Source organism: Aphelocoma coerulescens (assembly GCF_041296385.1).
Source record: "Aphelocoma coerulescens isolate FSJ_1873_10779 chromosome Z unlocalized genomic scaffold, UR_Acoe_1.0 ChrZ_unloc_scaf_1, whole genome shotgun sequence".
Lineage (NCBI taxonomy): Eukaryota > Metazoa > Chordata > Aves > Passeriformes > Corvidae > Aphelocoma > Aphelocoma coerulescens.
Window position 1 is genome coordinate 1,649,327 of NW_027184086.1, and position 22,950 is coordinate 1,672,276.

General features: G+C 35.5%; 1 protein-coding gene across 3 annotated transcripts in view; it reads left to right on the forward strand.

The window, feature by feature from the left end:
- The window catches only part of FBXL17 (F-box and leucine rich repeat protein 17), a 274,412-nt gene that overhangs the window by 16,697 nt on the left and 234,765 nt on the right, over positions 1–22,950 (forward strand). For all 3 annotated transcript variants that reach the window (XM_069002618.1, XM_069002620.1, XM_069002619.1), the window contains exons 3-4: positions 776–1,033; positions 1,755–1,886. In XM_069002618.1, coding sequence (XP_068858719.1) covers positions 776–1,033; positions 1,755–1,886 — 390 coding nt within the window. The remainder of the gene's footprint in view (positions 1–775; positions 1,034–1,754; positions 1,887–22,950) is intronic.

Consider the following 22,950-nt stretch of genomic DNA (forward strand, 5'->3'; position numbering starts at 1 on the left):
GTGTTTCTGGGGTTGGTGGTCTGTGGTGTTTGCCATCTCCCCTTGCCAGAATTGCCTTTTACCCAGTTGGAGCTGATTCAGCCCAGTTGCTGAGTTGGCTTTGTTAGTTTCTTCCTTATCTAGGGAGTTCTGCCAAATGTCATTGTGGTCTGTAAATTCTGCATTCTTTGTGTCCACTATCAGTAGTACATCACTCTCCCCATGCTTTGTTAATCTCCCCTAGGAACTGAGGTCATTGAAGCACATCAAGCCTTAAGCCTTAATAAGGCAATTCTACCAACAAGTAACTTATCTTTCTAATACCTGGACATCACAGACAGTCTATTCATGGCTGAAAAGAGGAGTAGGTCTGTGGTTACCCTCCTAACTCTGGAGCTTAGTCTGATACTTGAGAACTTCTGTCAAGTTGGGCAGCTGTTTGGCATTCTTTTTGTGGTAACATAAATTCCTGCAGCTGCCCATATTTTTTTGTACTTGTCTAGCTGTTGCCTGTCCCACTGTGAGCTTTATCACAAAACCATCTAGCTACAGTCTATGTCATCTGTCAGAACTAGCTTTCCCCCAATTGTCCATATTCTATCAAAGCCATCAACCCCACCCCCAAAACAAACCAATTACAGTAAAATATTCAGCCATAGGTGGTATTTGTAAAGGTATAATTTAATTCTCCCTGTAGCTCATGGAAATGCATCTTACAAACAGCCATTTTTGTCCTAGGGACATTAAAGATCTTTATGGAAAAAGTTATATGTGAGTATTTGTTTTTTCTTTGCAGGTCACTGATGAGCTGTTGGAAAAAATAGCATCAAGAAGCCAGAATATTACTGAAATCAATATTTCTGATTGTCGCAATGTATCTGATACAGGAGTATGCATATTAGCAATTAAATGTCCTGGGCTCCTAAGGTATACTGCCTACAGGTGTAAACAGCTTTCTGACACCTCTATCATTGCAGTCGCCTCTCAGTGTCCTCTTCTTCAGAAAGTGCATGTGGGCAATCAAGACAGACTCACTGATGAAGGCCTGAAGCAGGTAACCATCAATTCCACAAATTTCTTCTGTAAATTTAGTATATTTCATCTTAGCAAGTGGAAGAAGATACCCTTTCTCAGGATTTAATTAAAATCACAAAAAATCTTCTGTTTTAAAAGTTGGTGTACGGAGACTTTTTTTTGGTGCAGTAAATGCTGTTCTCTAGAGACTGAACATACTTTCTTTTTCTTTTTAATACCCAGGGATTAAATGATCCCTTTTGTAGTTAAGTCTGAAGTTTGACATCCTATACCTCACTTCTGTTGGATTCAATTTTCCTGAGCTTGGTTGCTATTTGAAACCTGTGTTTAAGTAACTCGTTTTTGCTTCATGAATGCTGAAGGTGACTAAGATCTTTATTTGTTAGGCGTGCAGGAAGGTTTCATCAACTCTCTGAGAGTGTTAAAGGAGCATTTAGGAGTTAGGGTAAATCAAATATGCTGTTGAGCATAACGGCATTGTTAGCTACATGTACACCCAGTAAATAACTTAGTTCTTATGTACTGCTCTTAGCTCCATTTGGTTCACTGTAGTTAGCAACTTCATTTTGTCATGTATGTGGTTAGAATCTTTCTTATTTGCATTTAGTGTTTCAAAGCCTGAAAAGAAAGATAATTTTTAATGGGGGGTGGAGAAGCAGAAAAAAAATCTTTTCTCCCATCTCTTCATTTTAGTCAAATCCTGTTATTGTTTATTTTACCTTTGATTTCATTAATTGCAGCTCGGTTCAAAATGCAGGGAATTGAAAGACATACATTTTGGGCAATGTTACAAGATCTCAGATGAAGGAATGATCATTATAGCTAAAGGCTGTCTGAAGCTGCAAAGAATATATATGCAAGAAAACAAATTAGTAAGTACTTACCCTGATTTTTTTCTTCTCGAGGCATTTTGATTGTCAAAGCTTTCTCTTGCTCTTTATCTTTTTAAAATTTTCTTTAGAATGGCTGCTTTTTGCAAGTGAATTGCTTAAAAATGTTTCTGGCTGTGAAAATTGCAGTTCTGCAAAGATGGCTCAGAGGGTGATGCAAAGTACAAGTTAAGCTAAATGTATTAACTTGTTTTTAAAATGACATTTCAGGAGTAATTGTTTGGGAGATGCATGGTTTGTATAGGAAAATATTTTGTTCATATGGAATGTTTATTTTGTTTCTACAAGTGCAGTAAAAAGTGCGAACTTAGCTAAGCTAAAAGGTATTTGGAGCTTGGGTTCTTGATTACAAATGATGCAATCTGATCATATTTTCTTGAAATATGTCACTTTCTCATCAGGATAAAGTAGAGTAGTGTGCCTGTGCTAGCAGAAGGAAGTTGTTGAGGAGTAATAAAACAATCTTGTGTCCTAATTCTAAGCGATCTCTGAAATGATGGTTTCTAGTGTAGAAAGACAGTAGCTTGTAAATGGTATAGCAGAACACTGACTTAGGGTTTTTTTAAGTTTTATATTATTTTAAAAATTTGTTTCTTGCAAGAAAGTAGTAAAACTTGCTTGCAGTTGAATTATTAACTGTCAGCTAACATCACGGTTTTAACCTTTGTTTCAAAAGTGCTGAACTGGAACAAATAAATTGAAACTGGAACAAATAAAAGAAAACAGCATACCTTGTATTCAAGAATCATTTGATATTTGGCTTCAAATAGACAAAGAAATGCTAATGCTTGAGATTGGTTTACATGAAAAAAAAATTCTGAAATCAACAAAGAAAGAAAAAGGTAGCCAGTTATTGGTTTTGATCAGAACTGTAAAAAGTGGAAAAAGAGGAGATAGAGACCTAAACTGAGATTTCTGTACAGTTCAGATGCAGAAAAAGGTTGTGTCCCTCCTCCTGTATTGGAACAAAATCTTGAATACTGTCAAAGTTAGTCCTTCTAATACTTACCTTAATACATAAAAAACTTTAAATATGAAGAAGAAAGAGAAATAAATGTTCTGAGAAGACTGGAAGGAAAAACATCTTTCTTCTCTGGAAGGAGCAAGGTAAGTAAATTCCAATTATTTATCTTTGAAAGGAAGAGTAAAACCTTCAAGATTTGCATAATTGTAAGTGAAAGATTGCTTAGTTGTAATTAAGAATGATGTATGTTTAAATATCTGCGTAAGTGCTTGATCATTGGAAAATATGTAGGCAAGGTATTAGCTTTCCTTGTAGATACATCTTAGAGTTCTCGTCATTGAAGTTATTATTCTCTTTATAGTGTGAAATGTTACCTAAGAAGTTGTTATTGCAGTTATTAGCACGTAAAGACTTTGTGGTTTTAATATCTGAAATGTCATCAAAGTTCCTAGTTGAAATGGAACATAGGAAGTATCTTAATTTTTTTTAAGGCAATAGTGAAATGTGCTCTTGACTTGCACTCTACTTGGTTGCCTTCATTGTTGAAAATGTATCACTGATTTTTGATTTGAAATAAGGCAAAAATACTTGCTGTCAAATGAATAGGAAATTTCTCTAAATTTTGTCCCTTCTAGTAATTTGTCAAGTGACTTATCAAAACTGAATTTTTGCCTAATTTTTCATGAATGTGCTTTCTTTTTTTAGTACCTAATTGTACTTAAATTCTCACCCATCGTTAATTTTTCAGGGGAAAGAGAAAGTCTTGTGGCACACTTGGTGTAGCTCTGTAAAATTAAAATTCAGCTCCATAAATCTTCATATGTACACATGAAATAAGTTGTGAAGCTGTTATGAACTCCAGGGTGTTGAATCCTTAGAATAAAATAACACTTGAACAATGCCACTAGGTGAGAAAGCTGACGAAGCTGCTGTGCTTTCCCCTTGCTAGGGGCAAGAGACTTTCAAGTCTTGCTGGCAGTGTAGTTTTGTGTAATGAACTGAGATAGCTTTTAAGAAGGTCTCATGCAGTTGTAAAATAGAAATTTTCACATTCCAAGTTAAATGAAAAATACAGCAATTGTTTAATTGTTTAGTTGTGTAATTATCTTAAAAGGGAGTAATGGCTGGCAAATGGTTTGTCAAATTCTGTGGGTTACTTTTCTCCCTTCTAAAAAAATCTCCTTAGTATTTGGTGTGGCACATATTCCATTCTGCTCTTCTGGTGAAGATGGTAGTTTGGGGAAATATGTATGTGTGTATTTTCAAAATGAGTAAGCATTCTGTGAAATCAAAATATTCTGTGGCAAGAAAAGTGTACTTGATGATGTATGAGGGCTTGGTCTGTGTATTTGAAGTTCATACATTGTCAATATGCTATAGAAAGAGGACTCCTATCCCTGCCTTTTAAGCAACTGCCATATCATCCATGTAAATAATGTAAAGAGTCTTGTGTTTTGTATTTTCTTGTTTACTCCTTTCTCAGAGGTGCTCAAAATCATGTGTGTGACTCTTACAGGCAATTTCTGTTAATTTCAAAATGTGTAGTGCATTACAGATAGTACATGATGGTTGAGTTTTCATGTAGGCTTGTCTCACACTAATGGATTTTACACTTCAAAAATACATCTAGGCAGAGGCAACCATCAGCTAAGTAATGCCTTTGTGAGTGTTACTTTGCAGTGAAATGTGTGTGGATCAGGCAACACAGTTCAGTTGCTTCATCTGTTGCTAAGTAACTCCATTATCAGGCTGCTGAGCAGCAACAGAGGAAGGAGAATTTATGTTCTGATTGTTGAATATGCTAGACATTTCATAGAAAATTAGACCATTTCCTGTCTTTGAAGTGCTGGTTATGTCATGGCAATAAATGAAAGCTGCAATTAATAAATGGGACAAAGGATGTAGGAGGAAAAAGTTAACGTTACATGGCTAACTTAACAACAGAAGGTTGTTGTTATTTGCATAACTGTTTGGGATTTGTATCTCTTCAAAACATGTTTATTTTTCCTCTGGCCTTTGAATGAAGGAATAATTATATGCTTAGCCTCTTTTCTGAAGCATACTGGCCAAATTGGGAACCTAGTTTAAAAAAAAAAAAATTATAACTTTTCAGGACTTACGAAGTATGCCACTGTCTTGTCTCTCCTGATCTGCTCCCAAGCAATCTGATACAATTGAATAATCTCACAGAATTTCAGTGTAAATGGAAGAACAGATTATAGCTCTGTCTGGACAAAATCTGAAAATTTCTTAATTTCTTTGCTGAGTTTAGCTGGACTTGTTTTATGGTTGTGATTGGTATGCTGTAACTTTTGTGTTTGCATCATGTGAATGTTTAATGTGAATGAATCTGGTGAAAGATGAGCAGGTTAATTTCGTTGTTATCTTTGCGCCAACTGCTTTTTTTATCTTTCCACCCACATAGAGAGCACATAGGAGACTTTGCTTCAGCTGCAAAGTCAGAGAACTGCTCCCCACTAACACGTAGTACTCTCCCTGAGTGGGGGGGGGTACTTAACCTGAACTGCTTTTATTGCAACCTTGAATAGAAGGGTGGAATCCTAACAGGTATTAAAGGTTTAGTGAGATGCAGAACTCAGTGACTACAGTGCACCCAAAGGGAAGGGTTATCTCCAGAAGCTTTGGCACAAGCTGTCTGCTTTCCTTATTACGAATAGAGTAGATCTAGATTTGGGAGCTCACTATAGAGATGGAGAAAAAACTTCTTCACTTAACTAATTTGATTTAACACACTATTTCCTTTTAATTGCTTTTCTTTAACTGGGTAAATGAATGGCTAAAATTATAATGCAATGGTTGCTGAAACATTGGTGGTAGTTACAAATTTGTTTCTCCCTATTCCACCCAGTGTCTGTTTTTTTTTTGTGGTGAACTAGATATGGATAATGAGAGACAGCTTCTAAAGATAAAGCGAGGTGCAGTTTTAGATACCAAAAGAGAATCACAGCATTCCTACCTCTGTACTTTGTTCCCTAGCTCTCTTTTCTCTTTTACAAGCTCATTTAGGAATAGATGGGCTACTATAGTAGCTGTTATGGCACCACTTCTTCCTTTCCAATAAAATGATGTCATGATGTAGATCCTTAAAGACAAATAATTTGTTTGATGTTTTCCAAATACGTTTTCATTAAGACAGTTATATTCTCACTTGACCGTGTTTCTATTTCTTTGTTAGACTCTTGACTCCTGAGTTTCAAGATAACCAAGTTTTGGCCCAGTTGCCAGTATGCTTGATATGTGACAACACTTTTAAAGTAAATATTTTACAGGTGGCTATTTAACAATTTTTTAAGATTGAGTATTTTGTAAGTGTTCTGCTTACCTTTGCAGTTTGGAGCAGATAAGAGTTGAAATTCAAGTTAACTATGATGCTATGTTTGATAGAAACTACAATGCTTAAGATATGTGAATAATAGTTTCAGTAAAAAAGGTTTAAGATATACTAAACAAAACATTACAGTTTTGTCACACAATTAAATATGTTAATTAAAATTAGCATATGCTTTTAAAGCATTGACTGGGATTAACTTAGTATAAAATGCATAGGAAAAAATAAACTGAATTTTCACATTTTCTGGCTAATCAGCATTGTGTAATCTGATAAATTTATTTTTGTCTTTTAATGATAGTCCCCTCCCCACTTCTGTTTTTACTTTGGGAAGCATTTCCCTTCCTGCTCTGTACTTGTCATTTGTGAAACGCTTACTTCAGCATTGTACCCCGTGACACAAACATTGGGAGGAGGGAGTATTTTCCTTTGAGTTTAACCCAGGAAAATTTTAAGGCATATAAACTGCACACTGTCAAATGTTTAAAATATATAGAAATAACTTACTTTGTTTCAATGGTAACAAGTAAATGGAAGATTTTTTTTTGAAAAATATTCCAAAATAATGTAATTTCCCTGTCCTTTTTCCATTCCCCACAATATATTACATATGCTGTTTCACTTTTTACATTCAGTTGCTTAAAACTGTTCTTCTGCTTGGAGAAATTTCAGAAAAAGAATTGTTTTCCCATGCTTCTTCAGGCATACTTTCCCAAAATACTTTTGAATTACTTTATTTCATTATTTGAGGTTTTGAAAAGGGCTGCAGTTTTTCCAGACTTCCCCCTTCAATTACTATTTTTACAATTAAACCCCCATGTTCAGCAGGACCCTGGTTTTCTTTCAGGCACTACCTAGGTTTCCTGCAGCAGAGTCTCAGACATTGGATTTAGGAAAATAACTGGTTTAATAGAGTGGTGCAGCATCAGGTCAGCTAAGGTTGGGTGCCTTCAAAGGGGGACCCAGAGCAAAGAAAACACCAGGCAATTATACCCTTATGACTTATGCCCCCACCTCTTACACTCTCTTCTCGTGCCGTGTTCTAATGGTAAATTTTGGCTTGTTGTCTTCTAGCACTTTACTGGATTCTTTCTTCATGTCCACCACACAGGCAGGCCCTTGATTGCTTGTCTTGTTGAGTTACAGCTTCTACTGACACCTGTAGCTTTCTTATTTTCTGTTTTTTTCTGGGGCACCTGCTCACTGGCAGGGCATGGAAAGCTAAAAACCCACTAGTCTTAGGACAAACCTTGCCTAGCAACAACCAAAACATCACTATGTTATCAATATTCTTTTCATACTAAAGCTAAAACACAGCACTGTACCAGTTCCTAGGAAGATGACTAAGCAAATTAATTATTCCATCTGAAAGCATATCTAGGTCTAAGTTCACAGCTTTTGGCCTAAGTCTGCAGCAAATCCAGTTACTGATGCTAGGCAAGCAACACAATAAATCGCACAGCTTTATAACTTCATGTAGCTCATTCTATGTAGGACTTGTTTATGCTGAATAACTAGCATCTCTCAATAACTAGTTACTTGCTAAAAAAATATATATACATATTCGGGAGGATTACAGAGTCATGGAATGGTTTGGTTTGGAGGGGACCTTAAAGAGGTCTGGTCCCAATCCCACTGCCACTACGCCAGTAGGCCAGGTGGCTCAAAGCCCCATGTGGTCTGTCCCCTTCCAGGGATGGGGCAGTCCACAGCATCTCTGGACAACCTATTGCAGTACCTCATCACCCTCACAGTAAAGGACTCCATGCATATCAAGATGGTTTTCTCTGCTGTGTACAATGTATATTATACCTTTGGATAGTGATGTTTCATCTTCTGTCGAGTACTAAATTGGAGATTGCTAAAGCAAAAACTTTGCGCAGATGGCATGCTGGTAGTATGCCCTAGTAATGATGAAGTCCCTCTTGTATTTTAGTTTCTTAAACACTTTACATAAGCACCAAAACCACCTAATGTACCATAAATGTAAGGTCAGCACTTTAAAAATGTGCTGAACAGCCATACTGATACTAAGATGAGGTATGGGAAGTCAGGCTTTCATAAGAACCATATGAGACATAGTGTGATAGCAAAAACATTATAGAAGTTTGTCTTTTGACAAGCTCTTCTGAAACATTTACTTTATTAATTTTTTTAACAACATAAAATGATTCAGTCAATCTTTTAGAAAGCTAGCTGATAGAACCTTACTTCTCAGAGTTCAATTTTTTTTGGTCTTTTTTTGATCTTTTGTTTAGATCTGTTGTGTTTTGACCTGGGTATTTTCCATAATACTGTTCCTGCAGTGAAATGTTTATGTCGAGTTTGATGTTAATGGAAAGGGAAAAAGCAAAACTTGTCTACGTGTGCATAAATCAGCTACATTTATCTGCTGTAAAGGCCTTAGAACCACAATGCAGGAGTCAGGCTTCTATTTTCTCTGTAACTTTCTCTGTGCCAGTGAATATAGTGCGGTGTTGTCACCCTTAGGTGGCGGCATTGACTTTGTAGTGGTGACAGAAGCTCCCGGCCCGTGCTGTAGGGAATTGCCAGTGCACAGCAGATAATTTCTGAATATTGTGCTGGTTCCACAGACCCTCTGTTCCCTTCAGCTGCCAGGATTGCTGTCAGAGTAATTCTTAAATGTCTCAATAAGGTCAGCTGTATGGTTTCACCACTTTCTGCTTATTTTCTGTTTTTTTCTTTTTAGATAGATACTGCATTTGAACATTGAGTTTACTTGACATGTACTGTCTGTGTGTGTGTGTGTGTGTGTGTGTGTGTACACATTTAAAAGCAACCAACAGCTGGAGTTGTAATCTGTAGTGTTGCATTAATTATACTTTTTGACTCTTGTTAGATTACATGTGGTTGATTAATGGCTGTACCTACTCTACTGTCTAAAAAACTTTCAGTTTTGATATTGATATAAAATTAGGTATTATACCACTTAAAACATTTCTTTGGGCTGTAATTTGTTACCACCTTTAATGAACATTCTAAGTACAAAAATGTAGTACATATACTGTAAATTAATATAATTTACATAGAAGTGAGGGGTGGAATGAAATAGTGGAAATGCAGAACTTTTTTCTTGGTCAGCATTATGAGATGATTATAGTCAGCATTATGAGATGATTTGGTCAGCATTATGAGATGATTATTCATTTGATGCTTTATCCTTTGGGTTCACTGGTCCAAATATTATTACAGTACTTTAGTCACAAACTGAATTCCATGATACTAGAGTGAAAAATCTTTCCACTAAAGTATATGCTGGTGGATGTTAAAGTTACCTAAATGGAGCTGAAATTTCTGTAGTTTGTTTGTTTCCTTGTTGGTTTTTTTTTTTTAGTTTATTTGTTTTTATCTGGTGGTATCTTGTGTCAAAGAGACCACTGGCAAACTCCAGATGGATCATTTGTAGGTTCTTCATCTGTTAAGTTGGTATCTTGACCCATATTGTACTTTGTAAGACTCTTCAGCCAAGGATAAGCAATAAATCAAAACTGATAATATTTCTCCCAGTGAGCTGTGATGCTTACTGAAAGAGATCGTAAGTATGATGCTGTGAAGCAAGTCCCTTAAAACTGTCAGTATCATTATTTTAAAATGGTGGTAATTTGTATCAAAGATAATACAAATACATTTTTATTTGTATATGACAGAGACAAGATTATGTAAAAATAATGAATGACAGGCAGGCATCTTTGTTTATATCATTTCTTTCCAGCAAATTCCAGTTGAACTTTTTTTATCTTTATGAAGCTAGAAAAATGAACTTGTCAGATTTCTGAAGCTGTGTGAAAACACTTTTGTTTCCCAAAGAATTTCACTGTAACTTACATAGGTTGCAGTTTGCAGTATGAAAAATCAAATCATTAAGGTACAAGTCCTACTAATGTCTAAATTCTCTCTCCTCATCTTTCTTTAGTGACTGGTATCTGGGTGCATGTAAATAATTACATGTACTCTAGTGAGTATCTGGAGGTGCCCTTCCACGTAGTTGTGTTCTCCGAAATGCTACATTGTTGGTAGGCAGTGTTACAGGGCAAATTAAATGAGCACAGAGACCAAACTACTGAAACGATCCTAAACACTGTCTTTTTTGAGTCAATGTTAAATTCTTACCAGTTTTAAACTGCAGCATAAATGCCTCTGGTGGGTAAATTTTTGCATTTATACTTGGATTGACACTTAAATTGCAAATTTATCATCCATACACACTTCATGCTCTTTCATCCTAGGAATTACAGCGGCCTTTCAACTGTCATTGTTTTGGTTTTTTTTATCCAGAATGATAATGTTTAAAAAACTGTATTTGCCTGAACTTTAGACATAAAGACTGTTGTAGTTATTGTAGCTAATTTTTAACATCCTATTCTTTTCAGAGCTATGTGTAGCTTTGCCCTAGTATTTTTCAGAGTTCTTAACTTAGTGTTCCTCCTTTTCCTTATTTTGTATAGTTTTTTTTTAAAAAGTTGTTTTTATTTTTCAGTAATAACTGTTAGAAAGTTCTGTTCTATCTGAGGCTTTCCCTAAAAATTGTCAATTGTCTTGCTGGGGTGGTCCTCAGACACCAACTTGTGGTTGTCTTTGTTTGGTCTTCTCGTTCCGTTGCATCCAAATGTGGAGTGTTTTTTCGGTTTTTGTTTTTTCTTTTTTTTGTGTGTGTGTGTCTCTCTGGGGGTTGCATGTTATTCTGACATTATGCAATAAAATTACAGTTTTCTAAAACTGCAAAGTGATTTTCAAACCTTTCAAGTTTTTACTAGATTTATAGATATATGTCTCTCTGTGTTTACTCACTGTTACCCTACTCCCCATTCCCCTGTGGGTAGTTGAGCAATTGCCTGTGTGGGGCTGCTGCTGCTTGAGGTTAAACCACGGCAGTGGAGAAGATCGTGCTGGTGTTCTGTCTCCTACCATCTTGGCAAAATTACAGGTATGGTTTAAGAATATTTTCTGCCTGAAACATGAAAATGTAAATCAGAAAAAAAAAAAATCTAGATTACAAAATCATGGTGAGAAAGATCAAATGTGATTGGGAAGGACTTACTTTTTAATGTTCTTCTGCTTAAACATAGAGAAGAACAAAAAACCTCCAAGGGTAAGGATTTCATAAAGTATTTTTATTTTCCTCCCTCTCAAAAGCAAAAAATACTGGATTTGGTAAATGGGTAAATAGGCCAACTTCATTGTGGATGAGTGTGCATTGCCAGTGGAAGTTTTCCAGAAGACTTCCTCTGACTGCTTCCAAAGGTTGCATTTTTACAGCGGTGATGACACAGTCATGGAGTGCTGCTGTTAGAGATGTGGCTGTGCCTCTGCCATTGTGTCCCTTAGGAACACAAGTGCCCCATGCTCAGAGGATTTGTTTGTAGCCTTGTGAGTCTGGAGATGTTGCCCTGCTGACACTCTCCATGGTTTTGTGCCAGAGGTACAGTGGTACAGTTCACTGCTGTCAGGCTTTGCAATGTGCATGTAGGTGTGACAAAAGAGGTGTTTGCTTTGCATAAAATGTCAGCTTTGCAACTGTCTTCATCTGCACAATGCTCTTTTATTGTATTTCCAGGTCTACTTATGTTTGGAGTTTTTGAAAGATACTTTTATAAAAGCATTTTTATAGTTTTCTTTAAAATAGTCTTGAAGTTTGTTATTTTTTTTTTTTTAAATTTGCTATTTAAAATACATGAAAATGGAAGTTGTTGGTTGCACTGAAGTTATGGGATTGTTTTGGTGGGTGGGAGAGTGTTTGCTGTTAATCTTGTGCAGCCTTTTGAAAATACAGAGGATTACTCAGCCATGTAGAGAATAACTATATTGTATAACATGAGTGAGAGATTTGTGATTGTATTCTTGAAATTGATTCAGCAACTACGTAAGGCTATTTAAATATATTTGTTATTGCAGAAATATGGGAATTTCTAGAATGAAATAGTGGTTGATAATTTCTGTGGTTTTAGGCATTTCTGAAAATATCTTAATGGTGCACACTTTAGAAATTTGTACTTTATAGGTTTCGGAACACCTCTATGTAATACTGTTCTCCTTCATTTTTAGTACTGTCTGTTGTGGCTCAGAATACCTTAGCAAATTTATTCTTCCTATAGAGCTCATTCTTGAGCTAATGTCCTTGGGTTTTTTTAGATGTCTCTTAGCACTGTAGAGTCTGGAAAGCACTGTACTGTTCTTGTGGCTCATACACTACAATTTCCTGAGGTTTTGAAGTATTTGCAACAAAGTTTCAGAATTGGAGTGCTTTTAATGAGATAGAAATAGTATGGGTGTTTGCAGTATGTACATCTTGTAGATGTTCTGTACTTTTTTGCTTTTTTTTTTTTTTTTTTCTCTCACTTGGGAAAGATGTTGCAAATAAACTATTATGGAGGGGTTGCTACAGCTGATCTTTTGTTTTTTCGATTGTGATACTAGTCCTCTGTGAAATAATGTGAAACTGTGGTGCCTGTAGAGATAAGCAATTGTTGCTATTTTTTTGCTGGGAGAAAAGCTATATGAACAGTGAATTTTAAACTTAAATGGCAGTACTTTCTTACTAATTCTATTATACAAATGGAAAATTTGGAGCACAATCATCCTTTGAAGGAAGTAATTTTGTTGTTGTTGTAAGGCAACAAAATTCTTGTGATTATATCTGGTAGGAGTGTCACATCCTGTAAAGGCCACTACCTGTCTCCTCTATATGCTTCATTCTGTGGTCGGTGAAGTTGTCTGGCAATTCAAAACTTCTTTAGTGGTACTTCCAACCATTTCAGATACTGTGGCAGTGGCCTAGTTGTTTTCATGCCGGTGTCAGTTTGGCTGCATTACAACATATACTCAGGTAGATCATTGTTTTCCTTTCCTCTAAAGCACTTTGTCCTGGGACTGAAAAGTATTGTAGAAGCAGGGGATATAATGGATTTCATGGTGAGATACTGCTGGTTTAGTTCCTTGGCTTGTACTTTTTCATGGCAGTACTGATTCTTGGACTGTAGAAATAGGTCTAATATATCTGTGAAGCGACACCTTCTCAAAATAAAACCTGGATGAGGTAATGCAAAAAGCTGCCATGGTAAGTTCTTTCTTTTTATTGCTAACTTTTGCTTTGCTAGTAATTTCCTGTAATCTTATGAAGATGATGATAGTGCAGTTTGTACATTAAAGTAGGCACAAGTAGAATATCGAAACACATATTTTAAGCTCCTGCTCTTACTTGTAAGGAAAATTTCAAGTATATTTTAATTAAGAACTAAATCCAGATGCCTATTTTGACTGTTTTTGTCAATTTTAAGCTATTTACTTTGTAATGCGTAGACATATGGTGTCATGTGACACTAATTTTATGATTTGTAATGTGTAGGTATTTTAGTGTGTGCAGAACAATATCTACTTGCCATTTAGCAATAGATTTTAAGTTTGAACATGGACAAGGTGATAGGTGATTAAAGATACTAAATGTACATGAAGACAGTTGAAAACTTATTGGTTTTGGTGGTATAAGCACTTTTGATTTGAAGAGTATCTCTCTCCAGTTGGTTTGCACTTAGATGCTACTAGCTCTGCAGAAATTTTTTAGTGCAATATGTATATAAATGCTCCACCATTTTTAGCATGCTATTTGAAGAAAAAGAATTTTAATATTTCATTCTATAATATTATTTGGCTTATATTTTCAAATAATATTTGCCAGTAAAAATGTAATGTTTTTGTCCAGCAGTTAAAAAAAAAATAATACATTCTTCTTGAATTAAACATGGTTTAGATTTTTCTGTGTCTGGTCTTTTTAGGAAACACTGCTTTGAAAGAAGATAAATTTCAATGCATAGTAAAAGACCACAGGCAGATCAAATATTTAGATACCTTGGATTAAGAATGTGTGCCTCAAATAAATTGTTCTTTTAATCTGGTAATTATGTTAAAGATGTCATTCTTTATGTATCAAATCTGCCATGCATGAATTGGTGTGCTATGGCTGTGTTTACTAGGACAGGCAACTTCTGCACTAGTTAGTCTCCATCACAGGACACTGCACCCCTCTTCCATCTATTTAATTTTCCAGGCATATTTGTTTCTGACAGATTTGGCTATCCTAAAAGTAGTGTTCAATTTCTCAGATAGTTTTATTTTTTCAGGTAACACTGCAAATTATTTCCTTTGCTTAACATAGTAGGTGGAATTATTACTGCTTTTACTGGTTAACCTGTTTGTGATTGTATTCAGAAGACATACGATTATGGTTTTCTTGATTTTTTTTTTTTTTTCCTGACTTCTTTTCTTGTCTTGCAGAAAAGATAGGCTCCTGGATGTAAGGAGTAATTACTAATGTCGTACACCACAAAATCAACATTTTTGTAAAGCAGCTGTTGATTCTGAAAACAAATATTACTGAAGAACTACCAATTAATTTCATACTGCTGTCACTGCAGTTTGTAGTACCTGTGTAAATGTCGCATAACAATTTCCATTTTAAGACCTCACATTTTCAGTTGCATATAGCTTTCCCTTGTTTTTACTCTAGATATAAATTCTCCTTCTAGCTAGAGTGTGTGTGTGTGCCAATCTTCTGTTTAGAGTTCTCATTTTTCACAAAAAAGTAAGAAATCTCTATGAATATCTGCTTATGAATCCTTAAAATGCAGGTTTTTTCTGCACCAGTTAACAGGCGCAAACACAGCAGTATTACAGATGTGCTTTTGCTGTATTATTGTCCTTTGAAAAATACAGCTTGCCTATGTTCAAGCCAAGGTTTGAAGAGAAGCATTATTATTTTCTGCATATATGTGTAATCTATGCTAAAGATAATTCATTTTGAGATGGATCACTTAAATATACATAGGGCAAGGTGACGTGACGTGGCACGGAATGAACATTTCCTGTTCAGGGTGTGAAAAGGTTTGGTAAGGCTACCTTGTACTTCTTTCTCTACATGCTATGGTCTGCTCTAAGTGTAGGATCAAATAAAAACAGGCAATGGTGGTTTTGTGTTGTTTTGTCTTGGTTTACTTTTGCTCATCTATGCTTTGTTCCTTGGTGGTTTTATGAGAGGAACATGGGAAAATAAGGAAAGCGGGTAGCTCTTGACTTGCTTTGGTCTTTTCTGAGAGGCTTTATAGTAAAAATCAGTGGATGGCACTGATTTTTTTGGGGAGCTTTAACTAATATGCCTAGGTTTTGTCTTGGAAAAATAAAAATAAAATTCCTTGGTGATGGATTTTTGATGGTGTTTTTTGCTTGTTTGCTTTTGAGGCAATCATTTTATGATCAATTGGTTAATATGGCTTGGAGATTAAAGAAAGTGTGAGTTCTGGAAAAGCCTTGCTGGTGAAATCCACAAGATGATTAAACAAACTTGCTTTCCCAGAAGACATATATTCTGTGATACTGAAAAGAGACTTTCTAATGGGTGCTGTTAGTCTTCACTCCTACTTTTTCCATGGTTCTCCCCAAAGTTGAAGCTAAGCCTAATCAAAGGATAGATCAGTTATCTTATAAGTGATGCTGCTCTCCAAATACATCCAGTCTTACAGCCCATTCTGGCTTTTTTCTGCTGGAAAAGAGTGGGGATTGCCAGTCAGATTTTCCCCAAACTCATGTTTGTTTGTTTGGTTTTTTTTCCATTTCTGGGATATATTTAAGTCATTGATGTTATTAGTATTATTTCTGAGAGTGAATGTAAGCCATTTTTCTTATAGAGGATTGCTAATTTGTGCTTCACATGATCTTGTCTTTAAAATAAAAAATTACCAAAGTAATAGATGAGTGTGAAATAAAAGGAATAGATTATGAGCATCAGACTAACTTGGGAAAATTAATTCTTGAACATTTTCCCTGGTGTATAGGTTCCTCAAAATGAAAGGAGGGGGGCAAATCACATCTTAAAACATTGAGTCTGCCGGTAGGAATGGTGAAAAATGGTTTTGGATTAATCATTAGAAGTGAAATCTCATACAGCTATACAACATAATGAGAAAAATTAATTCATTGCTGAGCTGGAATGCTTTTGCCATGGGTAGACTTTGGCCATATAGATTGCAGGTCTAAATTTGCACTGATATTTTCATGTTTTATTCTATGCTACCATTTTATGAGCATCTACCCATGGATTTCAGTGACAGAAAGAAAACCTTCTTTAAAAAACACAAATCTTTTTAGCAGAGTAAAGACTAAGAAATGACTTGTAGATAGGTTGTCACTCAGTGATGGTGCACCATTTATAAATTTATGAACTTATCACTGAATTTACATGTATTCCAGTGCCTTGATGAAATCCAATCTATTGTATTAATACTGTGATTTTTATCAGCTAAACCTAAAGTCTTTATCAGTCTGTTTTTAAACTATTTATGAGCCTAAATCAGTACTTTGACTATTTAGAGGTGAATTACACAGATGGAGAAGTTTTAAATTACCCACTATCAGTAGCTGCTGTTTGTACAGCTCTTGAATTACTGTTGTGATTAAAGGTATTTTGGTATGCCATATGCATTTTGTTGTCTGTTCCCCTCCTAAACACAAACTTATGTAAATAATTAAAATATCAATTTATAAAGTGTTTAGATTTAAAGTTAGTTGGGGTAAATTATATGCATCTGCAGAGGGTGAAGAATGATGTCAATTTTTTTTTTTAAAGGCACAACACACAACATTATTTGTGAGTTGCACAACACGTTGCCAATGTGTGATGAGTTCCGATGGATGGAGGCTGACAATTCAACCTCAATATTCTATTCCTTTTATTAAGAATGTGTTTTTTCTGACCACTGTGGACAGTTTCAGGGAATAGTGTGGTGTGAGGGCAGGAAAGGTGAATTTTCCTCTACTTAATTATTGTATATTAAAGGGGAACTGTTTATTTGTTGCTGTAATCAAAGTTGGTCTGTGGAATGGTTTTAGAGTCTCTTAGCTTTTTGAAAACTCTCTCTGCTCTCCAGTCAAGCAAAGAAAAACAGTATTCCAAAGCTTCAGATAAAAGAAAAAATTGGACTCTTCTGTTGATTGAGGATTTAACAATAGGAGCATTAAATTAATGACCTTGATTAAAAATAAAAAGAAAAACTATTATATGAAAGATGGTATTTTTTTTTTGATTACTCATAAAAGTATATTTTTGTATAGCCATGTTTTTTCTTTACCATTTCTCATCTGAAATCTAAATGATTTTGCAAGGGTTTTGTCCTTGTTATTGAGTCTAATCTAGGTGTTATACAAATAGCATGTCATTTAGTAGCTGACTCATTTTTTCTATATAGTGCAAGTGGTATTGAAAATGTTTGCTGAAAGTTATTATTTGTCTCACAGAGATTTTCTTTTTTTTTTTTTCTTTTTATTCTCTCTTGCAAACTGTTTGAAGGAGGCAAGGGCTTCTGTCTTTGCAGACCATAACTCCTTTTCAAATTCAGGTAGTAGATTACAATTATGATGCAACCCCATAATTTTCACCTTGTTGTTATTCAGTGTTATTGCAATCCTTTTAAGTTGACTGAAGTGATTTTTTTTCCCCCCCCTGAAGCATTCCTTCTGTTGAGCACTTTTGTCTTTGCCTTTACGTACTTTCATGGTTTATTTTCAGTTTTCACTTACTGACACTGAGTTTGTTCAAGGTCAGTTTGTTTAGCTTCATCTGTCTGATACCATTAACACTGGCATCCTCACCCAGTAAAAATAAACAAGGTTTCAAAAAGATTGTTGTTTTGCATCAGAATGGGTGTTACTGCTTCCATCAACAAGGAAGAGAAATTATCTGCAGTAATCCCTGAGTTAGGGGGATATCACTCTGAGCTGATAGTAGGATCTTCTCTGCTCTGCACAAAGCAGTTATTCAGTAGGATGTGACCTGTAGAGTACCAGCAGGAAGATATATATGTGGAGGGTGTTGGCTTGTGGGTTTTTTCCTTTCCCCTTCATACCCTCTCATACAGAGAAATGTGTCACTGCTGCTTGCAGTTGGTCATCTTTTCCATTAAAGTTACAATTTCAATGAACTTTTAATCTGTCTCTGGAAAAGTGTCTGGCTCTAAATGCCTGCCATCTTTCTAATTATTCCTTTGTCTTTCATTGCTAAACTTAAGTTTTGTTCTTTTTTCTGTTGCCTGTTCGTTTATTTAGTTCCAGAACAGCTGAAGTATTTGTCATCTAGGCTATATTTAAAGTTTCACATAGGCTGCCATATACAAAGATATCACATCAGTTTGAATCATGCACATTTTGTTATCTTTTGTTCAGATAAGCCTAGAAATATTTAAGATATTTGTTTTATTTTCCTCAGGTATTTCCAGTGTTTTTGTCATCGTTATGATTTTCTTTTAAATTCTGTAGCTTTGTGTTTCAATTCAAATCAGAGAGAGATCTTTTCCAGTTTAATTCTCACAATTTTGTATACTTGTTGTCCCTGTATTATTTTGTTTTGAAGATCTATTTTTTTACCCATTATATTAATCTAGTAACCTGTTTTTAGGTTAAATAAAAACCCATTTGCAACAAAGATGATGTAGGTATAGACACTGACATACAAGACTAAATTTTCTGACTAAATTGTCAGAAAAAATGTGATTGTTTTATTTGAGAAAGCTGAATTTTATCGAGAAACTATGGTTACATGAAAAACTATGAAAATCATTGTTTTTCTTAAGGTAGCCAGCTTCTTTAAATACAGTGAGATGTTCCTTAAAGAGAAATTGCAGTGCCTTGGTGTTCCCAGTTAGTGCCTTGCAAAAATTCTGACAAAGCCATTTTTTGTCGTGACTTCCTGTAACTGTTATGGTTTCTGTGTGACCTTGCAAGGATGGACTTGAGTAAATCTTTTCAATGCTGATATAGTGGCCTGGAGTTTCTTGATGGGAAAGGGCTGAAAATGAGACACCTCATTTTCTATGTATTCTTTCACTTTGTTTCAGGATTATTCTAGGATGCGTGTGGGGATGTCAGCAAGTTATGGTCCTCTATTGCTATGCATAATTATCTTCCCATGAGAAGTTCAGCTGGCCTCAAAAGAGGCCAGTTAACTTCTGGAGTTTAAGTGTTACTTTTGAGAGGCAATAATTGGAAAAATTAGTTGAATTTTCAACAGAACTTAGTTAAAAATGAATAGTGACTGGAGGTACTGATTTCTGAATTGTGTAGTGTTAATTAGACCTACAACTCTTTAGAATATCTGATTTCAGTTTTGGAAGTTAAACAGTTTACATAATTGAGTTCCTATACTCACACTTAGGTCTTCAAAAAGTTATTTTGAAATGCTTTTAATATGCTCCAAATACTTTTAATATGCTCAGTTTCTATTAATTTTGAAGAATGATCATGCAACATTCTGGAAGTCATGAACCTCTTATTTAGGGTATTAAATGTGTAATATTTAATATTAAGCTCTGACCCATGGCATGCAAATCTGTGCTTATACAGAGTGGAAAAGTAAGATTGTATCCTTTGTGCTATGAGTTTCACTTCTTTGGCTGGACTTCCAGACCAAAAAAGATTGTATATCTTTCAAATATATACTACACTGAAATTTGTACAGCAATACCACATTTAATTACAAAACTAAACCGAAATTTATGTTATTATTGTGTAGTATGTGAAAACCTGTACAGTTTTTTTTGTCTATTCTCCAAGTAATGTGATCTGATTTAAAGTCCTCCTCTGCCTTTCTTTACCTGCTGTTAAAACATCCAGTTGCAAGGAAAAAGTGAATATAAAGAACTCACTCATTTAACTCTCAAACACTTTTTGTCAATAAAATGAAATCATATCCTGCTTCTCTCACCTTCTCTGCCCTTCCGGTGGTATGAACCAGCTGGCCTTTTGTGACCTCCTCCAACATCAGTTGGAAAACTTTAATAATAATAGCTGGGGAAAAAAATGTGCCTCCCAGTTTAACTAGAGGACATTCGCTGTCTTTTCTTTTACAGGGAAAGAGGATTTAAACAAACTTTCCATAACATTTGTTGGTTGTGTATTTCATAGTAACCACCATGAAGTTCACTGCATTTAAGGAGACGATGAAGCCGAGATGAAAAGATATAAATTCATGAAGGCTCAGCTTCACAGCTGGTGTATAATCCTTTCTGTTGTCAGTGGTGCCCTGGCCCCAGTACCCAGCAGAACAAAGGGAGCTGAATTGGAAATGGTGGGAGCTGGGGAGCCTCTCGCTGGCAGCACAGCTCATGGCCATAGGCCTTGTCAGGGTGCAGTGTGATACCCTTTATTCTGGGTGACAGATGCGAGGTGGGCTCTGCGAGGGGGAAGTCATTACTAGTGTGAGGGCAGTGTCAGATCAAAAGTAACCAGTGATCAAACAAGGTAAAGGGCTGCGGAAAACAGGCTTTCTGTCTAGCCTCAGCACCTGCCGGATCACTGAGGGGAATAGGCCTTGTGTGTCAGGTTACGCTGATTCCCTTTGATGTACAGTGAATGAGTGAAGATGGAAACTGAAGGGGAGAGGGAAGAGTTTTATTTCCCATTTTTTCAGGGCAATTGAAGGTACTTTCTTATGTAATGCTGGCATGGACTTCACAGCTGAAAAAAATCTCCAAAAGACCCTGGTAGGAAGTAAAATGATCAGGGCTTGGGTTTTCTATTTCTAGCCCAGTCTCACTGATGAATTCTTCAATGGTGCTGCATTTTGATGAACAAGGATAAAATCTGAAATTTATATTAGATCATCATATTAATATTATAATATTAATTAATATTATATTATCTAATAATATTAACATTAAAACATTTGAAACATTTATATTATACTATATTTCTTTAAACAGAGAGATGTAGAAGCATATGCTATATGTTCTTTCTGTGGAGACTTTTACTATAACTCAAATTATATAAAGTCTAGCTAACTATAAAGTAACAATAAGTGATTACTTGTAAACATTTCAAGTGTGATAATAAGCTGTACTTGGTGTTCCACAAAGAGTGTTCCACTTCTGAAATACTTATCCATATATATGCACACTTGTAAAACTTAAGTAATTATGTAGCTGTCATGTTTTTCTGTGGTGTTCCATGACATAATTCTGTAAATTAATATATTTTATTAAGCAAACTTCCTTGTACTTAAGATAATTTCCTCATTTCTGCACCTTTTTTATTCTGTTAAGTATATTTTACAATTCATTTTATTATGGATGGCTTTCTTTATACACCTATGTAGTAATAAAAAATAATTTTATTAGAAGGCATACTTGTCACATTTCAATTATAAATTTATTTTTCTACACTTAAAGAATATCTGCATACATCTTGTAGAGTGTATATTGAAAAAATTGTAGCAAATCAACTATTAGAAATTGTTTTGTAGTTTAACAAATACATTGTCCTTTTTGCTGCTAACTATGATCTAAGTTTTCTCTGTATTTTAAAAAAGATTCTCAACTTGCCCCTCCCTTCCTCTCTCCTCCTCCTCGTTCTCCTTCCTTCCCCCTTCCCCTTTCCCCTATAGAATGGTTTGTGTAGGAAGGAAGCTCACAAGTCACCTGGTTCAAATTCCTGGCCATGGGCAGGGACACCTTCAACCAGACCAGGTTGCTCAGAGTCCTATCCAACCTGGCCTTGAACACTTCCAGGGCTGGGGCAGCCACAGCTTCCCTGGGCAACTGTGCCAGGGCCTCACCACCCTCACAGTAAAGAGTTTCTTCTTAATATCTGATCAAAACCTACTCTTTTTCTTGAAGCTATTTTCTCTTGTCCTGTCGTTCCATGCTCTTGTAAATAGTCCCTCTGCATCTTCCTTGTGGGCTCCCTTCGGGTAGCGGAAGTCACCCCAAAGACTTTTGTTTTTGCGTATGAACAATCTCAGTTCTCTCAGCCTTCCCTTATAGCAGAGGTGCTCCCTGCCTCTGATCACTTTTGTGTCCCTCCTCTGGATTTACTCCAACATATTTATGTCCCTGCTGTGCTGGGACCTCAGAGCTGGATGCAGCGCTGCAGGTGAAGTCTAACAGGAGTAGAATATAGGTTATTTTTGTCTTAATGAGTTTGTGTTGTGGTTTTTGTTAAATCTGAAAGTGTGACTGTGTGTATATTGCCAGGTATTTCAGAAAGTAAAAAAGTGCGTTATAATCTTCTTTGGTAAATAAAAAGAAGAAACCTAATTAAAAAATACTCCAGCAGTTTTATTATCAGTTTGGAAAGTTTTACATAGTTCAGTATTAATTAAGCAAAACTGAAATGTCCTGTGCGGCTCTGTAATATTTGTACTATTACTATGGAAAAAACCCAACCTGGTGTTCTGAGCTCATTCTGTACTTTTAGGGCAGGCTTTTTCTTCTTGATCTCAGCTTTCATACAACTTCTCAAGCTTTACACTTGCATTAATAGATCTTAGAGTCTTCCATTTCGAGTGACCATGTGGTTTAAAATGAAAATAATACTCACACAGTAACTGCAATGAGTAACTAGTATTCAAATATATTTTAGAGAAAAATCATGTTTAGCTTGGTTTGTTCTTTTAATCTCTGAGATGATGAAAAATAGCTACAAATCCACAAAAAAATTTCAGAATACATTTTTGTGTTCAGAGAGAAAGTAGTATATGGTTTTCAGCCTGCTGCAATCTAGATAAGTGGGAATGAATTTACTATGCATTTGCTCCTTCTTTACTTTATTTCTGTTGTTTTTATTATTAAATAAAATGGCACTTTTAATGTTCCTATGAGCAGTAAAGTATGACATAGCTTCAGCTGCAGTGCCATCTGAGTCCTCCCAGTAATCATTTTGACCTAAAAATTTTAAAC